At 43.5% G+C, this 19,886-nt stretch overlaps 1 protein-coding gene across 1 annotated transcript in view; it reads left to right on the top strand.

The window, feature by feature from the left end:
* Positions 1 to 1,869: 1,869 nt before the first annotated feature.
* calb1 (calbindin 1) overlaps positions 1,870 to 19,886 on the top strand; it is a gene marked incomplete at both ends in the record, with an annotated part of 73,889 nt that continues 55,872 nt past the window's right edge. Inside the window, 2 exons of the mRNA XM_080737433.1 lie at positions 1,870 to 1,948; positions 2,553 to 2,629. Of these exons, the coding sequence (XP_080593559.1) occupies positions 1,870 to 1,948; positions 2,553 to 2,629 (156 nt within the window). The remainder of the gene's footprint in view (positions 1,949 to 2,552; positions 2,630 to 19,886) is intronic.

The raw sequence follows: 19,886 nt of genomic DNA, 5'->3' as shown, positions 1-19,886 counted from the left end.
TTCTGAAGGTGGCCCACCTAAGCTAACACAAAACATAATGCTAATGAAGGTGGCCCACCTAAGCTGGCCCAGCTAAGCTTTCACCACAATTGACTATGGTAATGTGAGCCACTTACAAAAACGTCATTATTTATGAAAAATGATTTCATTAAGCAAAATATCAACATCATGCCTGGTAAAGGACATCTTAACACACATTTTGCACCAGTTTTTATAAATGTGCATTTGTTTTCATTGATGTAGTATCCTTAGCAATCTCAAGTTAAAAGTTTGTGTCTCTGCACCCACCTTGCAAATTCTTCCAGCAGGTCTTGTTGTGTGGCTTAGCTCCTCCCATCAAAACGACTATGGACCAATCAAATCACTTGTTGGTGTCAAGCACAGCTGTGGCAAGAACATGTGCAGCCATTGGCTGCAAAGATTTAAAGGCACTGTTGCTAGGAGCCTGAAACTATGGCTGGCTCACATTACCTGATGGCCCACATTACCTGAGTCCACCTACCAAACGAATTTTTCAAAAGCAAAACTACTCCGCATCAAGGAGTTTATTAGGTAGGCCCTAAAAGTATGTCCTTGAGCGCAGGGGAATATTTTGGGTTAAAACTGAATCCGGTTTGATCTTTCCGGCAAATTGTAGTCCTTTGAGTACTACAACGTGACGTTTTGGGGTTTCCGCTCCAGACCGGTTACAAACCCGAAAAGTGAAGTGATCCCAGACTAGGGTCTGAGAGGCTAAATCTCATGTTGGTCTGGGCACAAATCCTGAATGAATTATGGACGTTAATATGAAAGGTTGAAACCCACTGCTGTATGATCAAGTAAGGCTTTAATTTACAAATGAAAATAAATTAAGCAACGACATGCAAGAATGAAGATGAATAAAATCACTGGTTACTCCTACATGTTTCTACAATGTGTGCAGGTGCTAAATAGCCTGCACAGTAGGCTAAGCGCTTGTTAAGTTGTACAGTCATCATCGGACGCCGTCACCAGCGCTAATGCGCTTCGATCACTCAGCACCACAGGGAAGAGAGAGCGTCGCGTGCACCGTAGTGACCCGCGCGCCTGCCTGCGCATTGGTCACCCAGCTCAGGTAGAGGAGGAGGGAGAGAGAGAGAGAGAGAGGCACTGAGGCAGCATATAGGCTACTCAAATGCAGTGGCGTCATTTCAGCAAAAGCTAAGGTGTGGCAACATGACTGGTGTCTTGACACCAGTCATGTTTGCCATACCTTAGCAACAGGCATGATGAATTTATTTTAAGTTTTTTTTTTGCCATCTTGCCATACCCAATTGACGCCTCTGCTCAAATGTTTTACTTGGGTAAAGGTAGCAATACCACCATGTAAAAATACCATGTTAATTAATAATAATCCTAAACTTCAAAGTAACTAACGAAGGCTTAACTAAAGTTGTCAATATTGTAAAGTATGGAGTAAAAGTAGGCTACAAATTACAATAGCCTATGGTGGATCCGAGATGATCGGATATTGGAGATAGGCTAATAGATAGGCTAGAGTACAACTACCTCAAAATTGAGTAAATGTACCCTATAGGCTACTTTCCACCACAGGTGGGGAGCGAGGGGAGGAACGAAGTGTGGTGTATATAAGAGGGATGAGCCCCCATTCCTCACAAGAGCCTCTCTCTCTCTCTCTCTCTCTCTCTCTCTCTCTCTCTCTCTCTCTCTCTCTCTCTCTCTCACGCGCACGCACACGCACACGCGCACGCACGCACACACACACACACACACACACACACACACCAGCACAAGACCGGTGCGCTCCCGTCCGCGACCCGTTATTAGGCTGATCCATCCATCCGTCCGCTCCATTCATCCACAGCCGGCAGCAGCAGCAGCAGCAGCATCATGGCTAACGCTTTGCTCCAGGGCGTGGAGATCTCCGCGTCGCAGTTCCTGGACATCTTCCACCACTATGACAACGACGGTAAATCAATGGCCAAGCAATCATAGACTATCCTCTTTTTTGATCGTCTGGGAGTTTTAGGCTACAGCTGTTCTGACAACCTGAGTCGGGTTCGTTTGGAGATATAATGCGCTGCGTGCGTTCTGTGCGCCGGGCGGCCGGGCCAGTGCGCCCGTTTTGATTTCGCACGGACCTGATGTGATCATCTTAAGCCAAGCCATCCAGATGTAGCCTAATAGGCTACCGGTTTAGTTTGCCGAACAATGCAGATTTTCATTTTTCAAGCAGTCAACGCGTTTGCTCTCCTTGTAGGCTACTTTTAGACTGTGTGGAGTGGAGTATGAAAGCTGTCCATTCTATGAATGAACCACGTCGCTCTCTTTCCCCTTTTGGCTTAATGCAGGATCCAGTAACATGTATTGCCATTCTTTCTTTGGCTATAATTGCATATTATGGACATTTCCCAAGGACAATTAGCTTCAGTACAAATAAAATAAACGCAAAACCACTGTCCAATCAAGTCAACCAATGCACTAAATGGCTATGTATGATCATGGATATATGTTGTGTGATCATGCAGCATGAGATCGAAGCAGCATCTCAACTTTCTCTCTGTTTTTGACAGGTAACGGATATATCGAGGGCAAAGAGTTGCAGAGCTTCATAAAAGAACTCCAGCAGGCTCGGAAACAGGCAGGACTTGTAAGTGAAATGAGTTTTATTGTCATTGCCTTTCATGCACTATGCATGTATGCGTGTTTTTTCTCGAGGAGAAAGCATGATGTCAGTTGCATGCCATCCTGTGTGACATCCAACCGTGCATATACGTCTTGGCACCACGGTCCGATGATGCAAGTTGTACTGATGGGGGGGAAATAAAGATATATATATATAGTTTTCCTCTCAGCTGGTGTTCAATTGATGAGCTTATAAACAGTAGGTCACACCATCCAAGGTCATATTGCATTATAGCGGCATAGTCCCATAGGCGCAGAGAGAGAGAGAGAGAGAGAGAGAGAGAGAGAGAGAGAGAGAGAGAGAGAGAGAGAGAGAGAGAGAGAGGGAGGGTGGACAAGACAAGACAAGAGAACAATAGAGACAGAGAGACAGAGACTGACTGACTGACTGACTGACTGACTGACTGACTGACTGACTGACTGACTGACTGACTGACTGACTGACTGACTGACTGAATGAATGAATGAATGAAAGAGGAGAGGGATCTATATAGAGAGAGAGAGAAGCCGAGAGAGAGAGAGAGAGAGGGAGAGAGAGAGAGAGAGAGGGAGAGAGAGAGAGAGAGAGAGAGAGAGAGAGAGAGAGAGGGGGGGGGGGGGGGGAGAGAGAGAGGGAGGAGAGGAGAGAAGACGAGAGAGAGAGAGAGAGAGAGAGAGAGAGAGAGAGAGAGAGAGAGAGAGAGAGAGGGGTGTAATTACATCACACTATGTGCAGATCAGATGCAGTATATCAGGAGACTGTTAAGATAATATGAGGCTGCTGAATACGCCCAGGGGAACATTAAAGCCTTTATTATTTTATTAGCATAGTCTTTATGAACGTCAATTATTGATTTTACTGCTCCGGGGGGATTTTAAAGGGCTCATATGCCTGTATATGCAGCTAAGAATAGAGAGGATCGATTGACTGATTGATTGATTGATTGATTGATTGATTGATTGATTGATTGAGCACTTTATGGACAGTTTGCAAAATTGTACAGTGCTACGATTTTACAGTGATGCTGACTGGCTAACACAAAATGCACTGAAGGCTCTGTTTCCATTTGTGGGCCTATGTTTTCAATTCATCGTGACATACTAACAATCGCATTAACTCTCTAACCGCCAAAGATAAAACATCATAGCCTTCCCTTGCCAGCGATTTTGAGCGTTTTTTACTAACTTTTGAAGATCCACCGTATTTTTTATTTTTATTTATTTTTTCCCAACACGGATGTAAACATGCTTTCCACCGGTAAAATAACATTGTATCCATGATCGTCCGGTCTTATTAGTTAGGGTCCGTAGAAAATAACTATACATTGTTTAGATCAGTGTTTCTCAATGTTTGTTTGTTTGTTTGTTTGTTTTTTTGTTGGTGTGAGTAGCCCCTTTCACTGATTTCTAAATCCAATTCTCCCTTTACCTGACCACAACATTTTGGTCACAAAACTGCCATTAATAGTGGTAGGCCTGTGCTATGATATAACCCCCATTTCAAGAATATAAAATCACAAATAAGAAAATGGAGTTAAAGAGTTTAAAACAATGCCAACTTTCAAGCACATCCCAGTTGCCTGGTACCATGTAACGCATTTGTACCATGTAACGGGGACCCGTTTCGAAACGGGTCCCCATCCGGAATCAATGGGTGTAAATTCATTGTTATCACATTTTTGTCTTAGGAATGCGACAAAAACCTAAAAATATTATTGAACTCTAGTCTCCATGGCGTGACTAATCAATAGAAAAAAATCATTTGGGGTGAACTACTCCTTTAAGACTGTTGTGCTATGTTTTCTTTTAGTTTTCTATAATGTTTTTTTTACTGAATAGGTGCTTGGTCTACCTACGTTTGATGTATTAATCGTCGTTGGGTGGAAACCTTGTATGTCCAAAACTCTTTGTTTTGCATTTATCATTTAAAAAATGATTTAAACTAGTGAAAACAGCAGATCTACAAGCACACAACGCCTCGCACCGCGAGGCGTTGTGTGCTTGTAGATCGGCTGTTTTCACTACCTTTGTGCGACGGCCTTGTATGATGAAGCAGGGCTTTACTTTGCGAAAAAACGTACAACTTTGAACTATGGAGATGGAGGTTTCTGCCCGATACATAGTGACGTTATTGTAAGTGCTCTGGATTATGAGTGTCTGCCAAATGCCTAAATTGTAAAGGGCACGTAGCGCTGTTTGGAGGTCCCAGGTGTCCGAGGCTGCTGACACTGATGAATGCTAACCTGGTGAATGCTAACCCTAAACCCTAAACCCAACCTAACCTTACGGACTAATGGGACCTCGAACTATCAAGATTTTCCCAATCGGTCCCTGACTGACCAACCAGCAGGCTCTATTTGTCTTGTCCCGCCCTGGTTCCACCTTTTTATGTTGAATTTGCTAAAACGTAATTTTTGGAGAAATGAAAACATTTAAAAACATGCTGAGTCACTATACTGCCACCGAGCAGCTCCATTTGAAAGAAACCAAGTTTGAAATGAGAATTGAATATACAGAATAACAATATTACGCAACTGAATTACAGTGGTAGTGGATAGAATGTCCCACCAAGTGTCCCACTGAGACACAGCAACCAATGGGTGTGAAGAGGGGCGGGACTTAGGGTGAATTGTAAATTGTAGGAAAGCAGGAGAAGAATTCAATCCCTTGTTTGAGACAAATCTGGGTTGGATGTAAGGCATGGGCAATATATATCGAAAATGTATCGATATCGAGGTATCAACATGCAAACATATCGACGAAGACGGCTTGAGATGAGGTCACATTAATTAACAGACACACTATGCATGCATGTACAGTAGCACAAAAAAGCAGTCCATCTGTAACCAGGTACGGTTATTTCAATAAAACCTACCTAACCCAGTACAGTATGTGTACTGTGCAATGTGCTGTATACTGTGCAATGTGTATGCATGGATATACCGTACAAGCTTGTGAGCTTGGAGGTCGGCTATTTTCGATGTTTTCACCAAAAGGCCCTTGTCAGCCCCTGCCTCTCTAACATTCTCTGCATGCACGTCCCTGGTAATGACCAGCAGATCTGTGAATGAGGAACAGGAAAAGAGCTGAATGACAGCTGATTACAGCTGGTTGGGGCAAGACTCTTGTGTCCTGCATAAACTAACGCTAAGGCTTCATTTACTTAGCCTAGCTCAGCTATACCATCCACCCATGTTAAAACAAGGAGGGGATAGTCTAGAGTCGTGTACTAACTCTTCAAATTGGGCACACCCCTTAGCTCCAGAAAAGTGAGCTAGCCCCTGATTGGCTAGTTACAAAGTAAGGCAGACTTTGTCTCTCTCGCAGCATGTCTCATGTGAGCACATCTCATTCTCCATGCAGCCAGAAGAGATAACATGGGTCTTAATTGCATACTGCGGGCTCCTGGGGGGTGCATTCCTGAGGTTTCTGTCTTTGAATAGCAATGTCACCAGCTGTGTTTAGCTGATTGTTTGGGTACTGTAAACCAGTGGTTCTCAACCTGTGGGTCGGGACCCCCAGGGGGGTCCCCACATTATTTTGGGGGGTCCCCAGATGATTTGATTAATTTGAAACACTGTTTTCTCACTCAACAGTAAAAAAAAGAACATGCAGTATAAGTGTATAGATATCTGCACATTTATAAAGTGACAATTAAAGGACTTTTAATACCTTTGTAACATGTAACAGTGTCCAAATTGTCAAATATGCCTATTTTCACAATAGAACCTTGTTATACAAAATGTAATGCCTCAACTCTTAGTGCTCGTCAGGGTGCGGGTTCCCCAGATAACAGGGACGTTGAAGTTTCAATATTGAGCTGGGTGCTCGTTTTTGACCCCGCCCCTTTTTAAGTAGGTATTTGTACTTTACTTGAGTATTTCCAATTTCCAATACTTTTACTTCTACTCCACTACATCTCGGATCCAAATATTGTACTTTTACTCCACTACATTTATTTGAAAACTTTAGTTACTAGTTACTTTTCGGATATAAGTTATAATATTTTAAAACACACATTAACCACTTTAGCCATTATACCTAGGTTGTTTGAAAATAACCGATCTACAAGCTCCAAACGCATCATATCACGACGCCTTGTGAGCTTGTAGATCTGCTATTTTCCAAAAAATGGTACTTTTACTTTTGGTACTTTAAGTACATTTTGATGCCAATACTTTCGTACTTTTACTCAAGTTCATTTTGAATTGAAGTACATCTACATTGCAGTATTGATACTTTTACTTAATAAGTAAAGAATGTGAGTCCACTGGTCTTTGCCATCTCCAGGCAAACGTCACAATGCAGTGTCAGCCTGGCTTCATCAAAGTCGTCTCCATAGAATTGCACCATGCGTTTGCGGGCGCTGTTTCCGACAACACAATCCTCCACATGTGTGTTGACCATTTCCACACGTGAGAAAAACTTTAGCATGATTCTCAAAGCAAAAAAACGTGCTAAAAGTGTCTAGCTGCATACGCAGGCCACGGGCTGAGTGCAATGTAGTTGGAAGCAATGGACTGCAGCGATGCCGTTTTAGTGGTCCAGCGTGTGGGGCACAGGGGTCGCAGAGACGGTGCGTCTTCGTCTTGGTAGGCTACAGTATAACAGAGCTACATCATACAGCCAGGATGTGGGGCGGTCTTTGACGCTGTGTTAGCCCTATACTCTAAAAGGGACAAAGCCAACGTGTGATATCGGCCGAGTGCCAGGAATGCAGTTTGGCCAGTTTGGGAAAACTTGTGAAAACGACTGAGTGCTAGGAATTGTCGGCGAAAAATCAATGGGCTCTCATAACTGTACGCTCAAGCTCCCAGGCGCCCCCTATGATTCCGCCCCTGCCAGATAAAATATGATTCTTTTGGGGGTCGCGGCCTGAAAAGGTTGAGAACCACTGCTGTAAACAGTGACAGTGACTCCCTTCCCCCCCCCCTCCCCAGCTCCCCTCCACCCCTAGTTTTTGTTACCTCCTCCCATGAATTTCTTCTGAATGGGAGAACCTCCAGACTAGATACTGCAGTTAGCTGCATTAGTATCTAGGCTGGTTATACCAGGCTATCATTTACTGACCAAAAGAGGTTTTGCTGCCCTGCAGTTGCCAGGGCCGGATCTACAATATGGGCACTTTGGGCACGTGCCCAGGGGCCCTTGGCATCAGGGGGCCCTCCAAAAAAAAAAAAAAGAAAAAGAAATCTGGGGGAAAAAAAAAAGAAAAAAGAAAGAAAACCCCCAGCCATTTAGTTGTTATCTAATCCGAATGAAATACATTAAATGATGCCCCCAACCCCCCCGATTTTGTGTGTTTTATTTTTGAGAATGCTGCTGCTAGTGCGATTTTGTATAGGCTTGTTTTGACCATATAGCCTAGTAGTACTATAATAGTACATTGTTATTTATTTTGAATGTCAGTGGCCACACTGCCACTGTTTCTTAACTCAGACTGTTATTGTCTTAAGGCCCTCTTACATCTAACAACTTGGTAAAGATTTCTCAGTCGTAATAAAATCGAGGCTATTTGCGGCGCGCTCCCGTGACTCAGTCGTTACTCAATCGTTAAATGTGAGGTAGTGGTCCGACTCGATTTTTACCCCGATTTGAGACCCAGATTATGTTACGAGAATATCAAACTGGTTTAATATTTTCACAAATCGGGGCTGAGTCTGAATGAATACAATGACGTAGCCTAGCCTACAACCAAAACAGAACAAGCCAAAAGCCAAGCCATTCATTCCCCCAAAAGACGCTGCCTGAGCTGCCAGCCTGGTCGTTGTTGGTGCGGCTACTAGGACAGCCCTTTATTAGTTATTTCTCCGCGTTTCCATTATTCCAAACATTCAACGTTGATAATAGTTGATAGGATCGATCTGCGCCGGCTGAGAGGAGAAAACTAGAGAGGAGAGGGGAGGGCTGAGGGAGGAAGGCGGAGCTCGGTGTGTGTGTGCACTGCTGTGATGGGAAAAGTAATCAAGTAAAAGTATCAATACTACAATACTGTGATGCGACGCGCTGTGACTGAGCTTGTAGATCGGCTATTTTCATTTATGGTTAGCCTAATGCTTTATAATAATATTATAATTTATTTAGGAACACAAGGCTATATAATAGGCATATTTCAGCAAATAAAAGGGAAACTTGAACCAGTCTTTACAAAATCTTTAGAGGCATACACATCTAACAACTGAAATCTTTGAAAAATCATCCTACAGTCTTTGGGGAGTCTTTTCAAATCTTATAGTGTGAGGGGTAGTCTTTAAGAAATCTTTCCCAAATCTGTCCACAATCTTACCAAAGTTGTTAGGTGTAAGGCTAGCTTTAAGTGTGTTCACTGGCTGCTGATATCGTTAAGCTACTTTTTAAAATGCTGAAAACAGTTAGTCTGGAGCCCTGTAGCGCGTACGTAGAGGGGGGCCCTTGGAGCTTCAGTGCCCAGGGACCCTCAGAGGTGTTAATCCTGGCCTGGCAGTTGCCATTCGCAATGGTGACTTTATTAGTGCTCATCATTTTCAAATGAGGACGGAGTACAGCTGGGGAGAGATCATTAACACATTTAAAAAATCAATTTGATGAGATGGAAGTTAATGAATCTGTCAACACTGAGTATGTTGTATTTCTTGAGAATAATGCAATGGTCCCATTTAATTTGTTTTTAAATGCATTATTTTCAGTGCTTGTTTACGAAGTGATGTAATAGTTTTATAGTCGACTGTGAAGCCAGGCTCCATGTGAATACTTCTTACATCACGGTTTACTGTGGAGCCAGGCTCCAGTTCCCAAAAAAAAGGACACTTAGCCACAGTTTAATTTGCTTGATTCAATATTTAGATATTTGAAGTAAATGTTGTCAGGACTTCCCCATACACACCCATTCCCATACACACCATTTTAACCATGATAGATTCATTAAAAACACCCATTCTGGTGACTCATACCTCCTACGTGAGCAGTCAGTGTTTTTTCGATAACTTTTTCATTTATTTGTAATACTTTTCCCAAAGAATTATTACAAATAAATGAAAAAAGTTATCGAAAAAACACGTCAGGACCTCGCAACGCTATATGATTATTTTGGGGGTCGCGGCTTGAAAAGGTTGAAAACCAATGCTCTTTGTAGTGCGAGTGGTCTCTTTTGGAGAGGAGGCACTTTGATAGCATATTGACAATAGAGATATTTACTATACAGTTCAAAGCAAAAACAGTATGATAGATAAATGGTTAGCATGAGATGAAATGGTTAATACTGTATTGCAAGAGCACACAGATAACAATAAATGGGACAGTATTGGGAAAAAAAGAAGAAAAAAACATGTAAACAACATTTTCTAGGCCACTCAATTTTCTACTTTTAATCTGCACTTGCTGTGATGTTTTATTTATTTTCTGGTAGTTCATTGCACAGCTTCGATGGTGTGAATATTGGCTTTGCAGGGATTGGTTCAGTACATGTGTTGGCTCACAGGAAGATGCTGTTGAGTAGGCGGGTGGTTCGGGCTTTAATTTGCAGGGTCGGGGGGGACAATCTTTCGATCTTTTTGTCCTGTGACTTTTCCGTCAGCCCCATCCCTTCACAGTTCATCCAACGCGGGGACGGACATGTCCCAACTCGTCCTTGGGCTGGAGAAGCAGTGATCAGGGGTGTCACAAGGGGTAGGAAAGTGGGACTGAGTTACTAGGGCCTAAAGTGTTGGAGGGGCCTTAATTAATTTATACTTTAACTATTGAAAAATAGCAGATATACAAGCTCACAGCGCGGCACCGAGTGCCGCGCTGCGAGCTTGTAGATCTGCTATTTTTGAAAAGTCGTGAAAATGTGTGCAAATCTTTGAATGTATGTATTTTTTTAAGCGAACATTTGTAACTAAAATTTTGCTTCTGGGGGGTCCCTGGAACTAAATATTTTGAGATGGGGGTCCGTGGCTAAATACATACCATTTTGGGGGTCCTGCACATGAAAAGGTTTGAGCTCCACTGACATCGAAACATAGGTTTTTCAAAAAAAAAAACCTTAGAAGGATTTGAAATATTCAAAGATTTTCATGATTTTTCAAAAATAGCAGATCTACAAGCTCGCAGCGCGGCACTCGGTGCCGCGCTGTGAGCTTGTATATCTGCTATTTTTCAATAGTTAAAGCACGGGGGCCCCACAGTGAATCCTTGTACCCAGGGCCCAGAATTTGGTGCGACGCACCTGGCAGTGATGGAGGACGTGGGGAAAGGGATGCCACCATTGATTGGTGACAGTCAGAGCAGGCTTGCTCAGGTTTCAGGTTTGTCACTTACCACAGCATGCAGTGACATTGTGCCCTGCGTGAGCAGCCCCCGGAGAACTGCAACCAGGCACGTGCACTAGGGCAGGGGTTTTCAAAGTGGGTGACGGGGCACCCTGGGGTGCCTTGACGGCAGTCCAGGGGTGCCGCGAGATAATTTGATAATATTTGGAATTTATTTGGACACTTGAAAAAATATTTAGTGTCATTTTAAACTTGAAGTTCAAAGTTATTTTCAGTCAGTTCTAACCAAAATGGCTATTATCTCAACGTTTTCCTTGCAACATAATCACTAAAATATTGTCACTGTCGGGCAGAAACCTTGTATCTCCAAGTGTCAAATGTGTACGTCTTTTGGTAAAGCAAAGCCCTGCTTCATCATACAAGACTGTCGCACAAAACTAGTGAAAACAGCCGATCTACAAGCACACAACGCCTCTCGATGCGAGGCGTTGTGTGCTTGTAGATCTGCTGTTTTCTCTAGTTTAGTACATTTTATAGATGATAAATACAAAACGAACGGTTTTGTACAGGTTTCCACCCGACAACGACTATATGCTATAAATATAAGGTGCTGGGAGTGAAAATGTAATCAATTCCCCAAATGTGTTACTTTGGGGACCGCTCAGTCTCAGCGCATGTTTCAGTTCATTCGTAACTCTTCATTATTGGCTGGTGAGACGTGTGGCGAGACATCACCCGGCCGCCGCAACGGACGGCATTGCACGTTTCATTTCATTTATTCACCATGTGAGCTACGGACCACCATTTGATAGCAGCCTCTCAGACCCTACAAGAAGATTCTCAAAGAGAACACCAGCACTCACTGAACAGTGCTTTTAAGGCACTTTTTCATCTTATATTATGGTCGGCATGGTAAGCTGCGCAGCAGCAACAAACGGACACGTTTCGGCAGTAAAGCCTTCATCAGCGCTGCATGCTGGGGACAAGAGAAGTGTCTCATTTACAGTGTCCTTCGAGGAGACAACTTCCTCTGTCCATATAGCTACCAACTCCCAACCAACTGTTACAATAAAGTGCAAAAGACAATATAATTCATAGTTAAATACATCAAAAACCATTATATGCTTTAATCCATTTTGGGTCTGAGACCCAAAAACGTTGAATATTTGGTTAGCCTTGGATAAGATGGAACTGGAACCAGGCACGTGCACTAGGGCATTAACCAAAAAAAAATCGTCAAATCGATTAAATCGACTTGATTACATAAGTGGACTCCCATCAGGGAAAGTCGAGAGTTGAAAAAAAAGAAATGAAGAAAAAGAGACATTTGAGACATGCATGCCTAGGTGCCTGTTTCAAGTAATCAATTCCCCAAATGTGTTACTTTGTGGACCGCTCAGTCTCAGCGCATGTTTCAGTTCATTCGTACCTCTTCTTTATTGGCTGGTGAGACGTGTGGCGAGACATCACCCGGCCGCCGCAACGGAGAGCATTGCACGCTGAGAACAGCTGACTGAAGGCTACAAGCTTCACTGCTTCACTCATACAGTACAAGTCACTCACATTGTGGCACAGAGGTGCCGTTATATGAGAGCCTGAAGGTCTGCTATTCCCTGCACGCAACACCGTCACGGGACGGAGAATAAATGTATTAGGCTTGATCATGGGCTGCAGCTGCTCTGACAATAGATGTGTCAGAATGTCCGTTGTCAAGACACAGATCTTTAATACAAGTTGCGCAAGTTGAACAGTAGTGTGTCAGTGTTGTTTCTCTCCCCCCGTCAATATGATTCGATCGATTCAACTTCGACTTTACTGTAAGTCGATTCGACTTGAAAAAAACTTGAGTTTTAGACATCAAAGGGGGCTTGAGCCCTGCCCTTTTACCCGTCTGTAAAAAAAAGTGCCCTCTTCAGACCATGAATGCAGTGTTTACTATGCCATACCTGAAGGCGGCTTTACAAGAGAATTTCCTTGTCCAAACTCTCCTGAACTTGCATGCAGCATCTGATTTTGAAAGAATAGCCCTCTCTGTGTACAAATCCATGCTGTTACGCCACATCTCCAGTATTGACTTAATTATGCTTTTTCAGTGTGGGATCAAGCACCGGTCATAGCTGACCTCCAAGCTCACAACGCGTCGCGCTGTGACACGTTGTGAGCTTGGAGGTCTGCTATTTTCGATATTTTCACCAAAAGGCCCTTTTAGTAATTTCAGCCCCTGCCTCTCTAAAATTATCAGCACGTCCCTTACTGGAGCTAGGCCCATGTCACAATTATTACGTAATCATCTAATCGCAATTATTTGAAGTAATTGCAATTACTTTGCATAATCGTCATAATCATTTCCATGTTGAGAAATGTTAATATAGTTTCAAACTCTTTAAAAAAAGCTGTGTAAATAGCCGATCTACGAGCTCACAACGCTGAGCTCGTAACAATTAAATCGTCAATTGCCATTATTTGTGTGATAATTAATCATCACGTAAAATGTCATAATCGTGACAGCCCTATTCAGAGCTGTTGTTCCCAAAACAGCCGGTCGGGGACCCAATTATTTGCGTACGTATTATTTTTGTACGCGTTGAAAGGGGCATGTACGGAAGCAAGTCTTGAAAGCAGGGACGTGCAGAGAATGTTAGAGAGACAGGGGCTGAGATTTCCAAAAGGGCCTTTTGGTGGAAGCACCGAAAATAGCAGACCTCGTTCGGTGTTTGAAACCACACTGAACTAAGCATAATCAAGTCAATACTGGAGATGTGGCTTAATGGCATGGGTTTCTACACAGAGAGGGCAATTCTTTCAACATAAGATGCTGTGTTCAAGTTCAGGAGAGTTTGGACAGGACAACTCTATTGAATGCTGCCTTCAGGTATATGCCATGGAAAGAGGGCAGTTTTTACAGACAGATAAAAGGGCAGGGGCTCAAGCCCCCTTTGAAGTCTATGTGTGCACGTGCCTGCTTTAAAGGCTACTAAATCTGTATGACGGTGTTGCAAGCAACTTGTCACAATGCAACGCGTTGTTGGGCTGATAGGTCCTGTCATGTCTGTTCATGTTACAGCGGCTGCGTTGCAAAAGGCATTGGTTCTCAGGGGTCCTTGTGGGGTGGGGGGAATGAGTACATTTTTAACCACTTAATCCATTTATACGCTGGCTGTTCCAAAAGCCTTCTCTTCAGGGGGTCCCTGGCCCAAAAACTTTTCAGCTGGGGGGCGGGTCTGCGGCTAAATATATCGCTGTTGTCGGGTGGAAACCACGTATGTCCAAAATCGTTTGTTTTGTATCATTTTAAAAAAACGATTTAAACTAGTGAAAATTTGTAGATCGGCTATTTTCACTACTTTTGTGCCATGGCCTTGTATGATGAAGCAGGGCTTTACTTTGCGAAAAAATGTACAAATTTGAAACTTGGAGATACGAGGTTTCTGCCCGACAGTGACGATATATAATTTAAAAACTGGTACTTTTCAGGATTCAAATTCTAACATAGCAAAAAGTAGCAGATCTACAAGCTCAAAACGCGTCGCTACTGTAGTATGTTCAGTATAATAAGTAGGACAGTGGTTTTCAACCGTTTTCATAAGGGTCCATTTGGGCTGTCACAATTATTACATAATCGTCTAATCGCAAATTATTTGAGATAATCGCAATTATTTGACATAATCACAATTATTTGACATAATCACAATTATTTTTCCCTCAAAATAGGGATGCTGGGTTGAAATGTTTAAAATGACAAATCAAATCTCACAGAGGTTTGATGACCCCCACCTGTAGCAACTCTGAGGTCCCCCTGTCGAAGAGCCCTGGTTTGGAGTCTAACCAGGGCCCATTACAAGAGTCTAAATGTGCATTTGGGTAGATTTCCTGCTGTGTGACCCAGCTGTTTTATGCTGGCCTGTCGCTGTCCATGGTGCTGAAACATTACATGCATCACGGCCGGACTACACCAAGCCGTTTCGCGCGCGCCAGTGCGTATGCGTGCGTATGCGGGTCGTGCGCGCGTATGCGCGTTTTGGATAGAGCCAATGTATATCAATTCAGCCGGCTACACCAGGCGTACGGATAGCGCGAACCACGGATACGCATTCCCTAAAAATAGGATCAGTTCTATCTGGTCTTCCTCACATATACTCCCTCCTTGGTGTAGCCTGGAGCGTTTACGCATACGCGAGCCTCTTCACGGACAGTACGCGCGTATGCGCGCATTTTTTGATGTAGTCGGGCCGTCATGTAGCCTGGTTCCAGCCCATAGACCCGCCGACTGTTTCTCTGGTCTGGTGTTCACCGTACCAAAATTGCGGCTCCTCCGATGAGCGCAGGGGGTGGGGGTGGGGGCGGGTCTAACGAATATCCAATCCGCGCAGCAGTTGAAACGATTACATTTCAGGAAGAGCACAGCAGTGCCACAGTGGCACACACACATACACACACGCTGATTTCACCAAGCTGTTGATTACATGTTTCTGATCGCAGTTCTTTGTGGAAGCAGTCACTCGCACAGACACACACACGCCGCCGCGCGCGCTCGCACACAGACACACACGCAATGTTTGTTGTCATTGTGTGTGCTAATGTCTAGCAATGTTGTGCGCACAGAAGAAGCCACAAGTAGGCGGATCCGCTGATCAGTCCCCTGTAAATCGTTCAGACAGGGAACAATGTCAGACTAAAGGCCCATTCCCACTGGGCCAGATAACAGATAAAACTAGAAGCAGTGCTCTTCCGAGCACAGGTCTCCACCAGGCCAGGCCAATGTAAAAAGGGTGCCATGTGTTCTTCACCAATCTTAGACCTTTCATGGTGCCACCATGAAGCTGATTTGAACATTTTGTAGTGTAATTTCTTCCTTGGCCTTTTGCGAATGTGCGTGCACAATTTCATTACAATTGCACGCTGTGTTTGATTTGAGGCATTTTGTTCGAAGCGGATCAATCCTGCAAAGTTTGGAGGACAATCTTAGCCAATCAGGATGGAATATTTAATATGGGACAGATCCGTCTTGATCATATGACTGTAGAGATACTGTGTACTTGTGTTAATTTTGGGTAAAATCTGGAGTAATATCCAAAAATGTGTCTTACATAAGTCGGCCTCCTGGTGGCGCTATAAAAGGCTGATGTGAAAAATGCAAGGAAAGGGTTTTTCCTTGGCCTATAGGGAGTGCGCTTACAAAGTTTGAAACTGATCGGTGGAGTTATAGGTAAAACCACAAATTGGCACCACCACCATGAGGCTGATTTCAAAAAATTGAAGTGACATTTCTCCCTCGGCCTAGTGGGAACGTGTGTGCGCGATTTCATGTTAATTGCGCTCTGCGTTTGTGATTTGAGGCATTTTGTCCAAAATGGACCAATCTTACAAACTTTGAAAGCCAATCTCAGCCAATCAGGATGGAATATGGACAATCAGACAGATCCGTGTCGATCACATGACTGTAGAGATACTGTCTACCGATTTGCGTGATTTTTGGACAAAATCTGTAGGAGTAGTGTACAGAAATGTGTTTTGCAAACATCGGCCTCATGGTGGCGCTAGAACAGGGCTATTTGAATAATGTGGGGCAGAGGTTCTGAATTGGCATCCAGAGAGTGTGTGTGCTCATTTTGGCAGCGACCGTGCCAACGGCGCCGGCGATTAACTGGTAACAAACTCGGAGGACGGACGGATGGACGCACGGACGGACGGACGGACGGACGCACGGACAGGGGCGAAAACATACTCTCCCCCTGCCTTCGGCTGGTGGAGACAAAAATCTCTTTGTCCAGATATTTTTCCATTCAAGTGGATGGTAGATAGATACAGATAAAAAAATATATATCTATCACAGATATTATTTTTATCTGTGGCAAATATTTTTTTTTTTATCTGTATCTACCATCCACTTGAATGGAAAAATGTCTGGACAAAGAGATTTTATCTGTTTTATTTGTTATCTGGCCCAGTGGGAATGGGCCTTAAAGCTTCAGCTGAGTCTGAAATCAGGCTATCCATCATGCCCAGTGCAGTGAAAGTGTGTGTGTGTGTGTGTGTGTGTGTGTGTGTGTGTGTGTGTGTGTGTGTGTGTGTGTGTGTGTGTGTGTGTGTGTGTGTGTGTGTGTGTGTGCGCGCGTGCGGTTTCTGATTCTCTCATGTAGATGATTATAATATAATAATAGGAAAAAAGGGTCCTTGTCTAATTCGTCCTGGATAAATTGAACCGACCCTGTATTAAATGGTGCTGCACCCCCGACCTGCTCATCTAGCCTGCACTGCAGCGGTGTGTGTGTGTGTGTGTGTGTGTGTGTGTGTGTGTGTGTGTGTGTGTGTGTGTGTGTGTGTGTGTGTGTGTGTGTGTGGGTGGGTGGGTGGGTGTGTGCGAGTGTGTATGCGTGCAAGAGAGAGAGGGAGAGAGAGAGAGAAAGAGAGAGAAAGAGAGAGAGAGAGAGAGAAAGAAAGAGAGAGACTTGTAAATATATGTATTAAAAGCATACTGTGTTGCATCTCGATGTGTTGAGCTTGTAGATCGACTATCGACTATTTCTCTGGGGGAGCCCCACAAGGACCCCTGGGGGTTCCACTTTAAGAACCACAGCAAACAACATACAAACACTTAAAGGACAACTTTAGTTTTGTACAACAAGGGTTCATATTTTAGAGTCATTAGAGAAAAGAAAAGATGAGTGTTAAAATGTTTTCATTTACTGCTTTCTATCATTTTAGTGATTTTAACAATTTTGATTTGAATGCATGCCCCCAGGTTGGGGGCATACAAAAATGGGCAGATGTGACATGGGCATTTGTGACTTATGGGGGCTGGTGTAAATAGTAAAAAAAAAAATGCCAGCTTATTGTGTCTAAAAAGACATACCGTATTTAGCCACTTGTAAGCATGCCCCCACCCACTGAAATCAAAATACTAAAATCGCTAAAATAAATATAAAGCAGTAAATGATAACATTTTAACACTCATCTTTTCTAATCTAAAATATGAACCCTTGTAAAAAAACTAAGTTGTCCTTTAATCTTATGTTACTACTATAATTCGAGGGGTGTCCCAGAATTCCTTGTGCCGGGATGGCAAGCGTAGCAACACTCAAAATCAACAGGGTTGTCGCCTACAATATTCTCCAGAGGCTTGGCCACGTTCAGTAGACTTACATGATGAGTAATTTCAATATATATATATATGTTACAGTCAGTTTGGGTAACTCAGTCAGATCGTGGTAAGAGCGCTTGTTTTGTCGTTCACCACACACCAATCACCACCAGATGGTGACAACGGCGCTGACGTCACTCGTTTGCGACTCTCTTTCTTTATTTACTAGCCTAGCTCGGCAGTGTTTAGCCATTAGCTTACTATGCCTTACTCTAACCCTAACCCTAACCTTAACCTCAGTAAAACTATGCCTAACCCCAACCCTAACCCTAACCCTAACCTCCGTGGGGTGAGGCGCTATCATTCCTGCCGACGCTACGTTGTTGTGGCTCAAAGCGACCGCTTGTTCCGCCCCGCGCCGCACGACGAGTGCTCCGTTTCTCGATCTGACTGTTTCTCTATCTAACCGTGACATATATATTCTTTTGGAGGACAACCTTCACTTGACATCACAATGTCACCGGAGGCATGGTCCGTGACGTCACAATATCGCCGTGCTTCACGTAACATCATAATACCTCCTTATTACCAGTAAGACACACTAAGGGTGAGAATGCTTCATGTGATATCACATCATCTCCAGGGCATGGCCACGTTAAAGGCTACCTTCAATAGACTTGCGGCATAGCTCAGGGGTAGAGAAACCGTCATTAGAGCACAAGGGGTTCCTGAAGGGTTCCCAGTTCGAATCCGGGCTCCCCCTGAGTTAGTGTCGAAGAGTCCTTGAGCAAGACTCTGAACCCCTAGTTGCTCCTGGTGAGCAGGTTGGTGCCTTGCATGGTTTCCACCATCGGTGTATGAAACTGAGGGTTTTTCTTGTGTCACACACTCACAAAACTTTGTGTGTGTCTGCACAGCGAGACAAGAAAATTAGGAGCTCTACTGTAGAATCACCGTCCTTTCTCAAATAAATTGCCCTGTAATTCATATTGATTCCCTGACCTCCCGTATCAGTTCATTACGGGATGCGTCTTTACTCTTTAGTAACTGTACGATACTCTGTATTTTACGAGATGGTCTGTAACCACGGCAAGCCGACAATAATATCATTGTCTAATTTTCTGCTGTGAGGATATACAGTAACGTAACAAATGTGGGTGGAGGAAAATTTCTTACTTGTGTTGTGATGTGTGTGTAATTACTTGCTGTGCTGTTGACTTCTTTCTTTTAATCAGAGCGCAAGACAAGAGCACAGCTAAAGGGCTGTACATACTCCGACCACAGAGTTATCGCCGGAAAGTTCTGACTTTCTGACGTGCGTGCAACTTTCCGAACTCAAATGTGTGTGTGTGTGTGTGTGTGTGTGTGTGTGTGTGTGTGTGTGTGTGTGTGTGTGTGGGTGGGTGGGTGTGTGCGAGTGTGTATGCGTGCAAGAGAGAGAGGGAGAGAGAGAGAGAAAGAGAGAGAAAGAGAGAGAGAGAGAGAGAGAAAGAAAGAGAGAGACTTGTAAATATATGTATTAAAAGCATACTGTGTTGCATCTCGATGTGTTGAGCTTGTAGATCGACTATTTTTAATAGAACGGTTAAACTGACCTCTATGCTGTTTTGACTATTTCTCTGGGGGAGCCCCACAAGGACCCCTGGGGGTTCCACTTTAAGAACCACAGCAAACAACATACAAACACTTAAAGGACAACTTTAGTTTTGTACAACAAGGGTTCATATTTTAGAGTCATTAGAGAAAAGAAAAGATGAGTGTTAAAATGTTTTCATTTACTGCTTTCTATCATTTTAGTGATTTTAACAATTTTGATTTGAATGCATGCCCCCAGGTTGGGGGCATACAAAAATGGGCAGATGTGACATGGGCATTTGTGACTTATGGGGGCTGGTGTAAATAGTAAAAAAAAAATGCCAGCTTATTGTGTCTAA

This window comes from Nannobrachium achirus (assembly GCF_963921795.1).
Source record: "Nannobrachium achirus genome assembly, chromosome: 2".
Classification (NCBI taxonomy): domain Eukaryota; kingdom Metazoa; phylum Chordata; class Actinopteri; order Myctophiformes; family Myctophidae; genus Nannobrachium; species Nannobrachium achirus.
The sequence above is the reverse complement of the archived record's forward strand: the minus strand, read 5'-3'. Positions and strand labels throughout refer to the sequence as shown.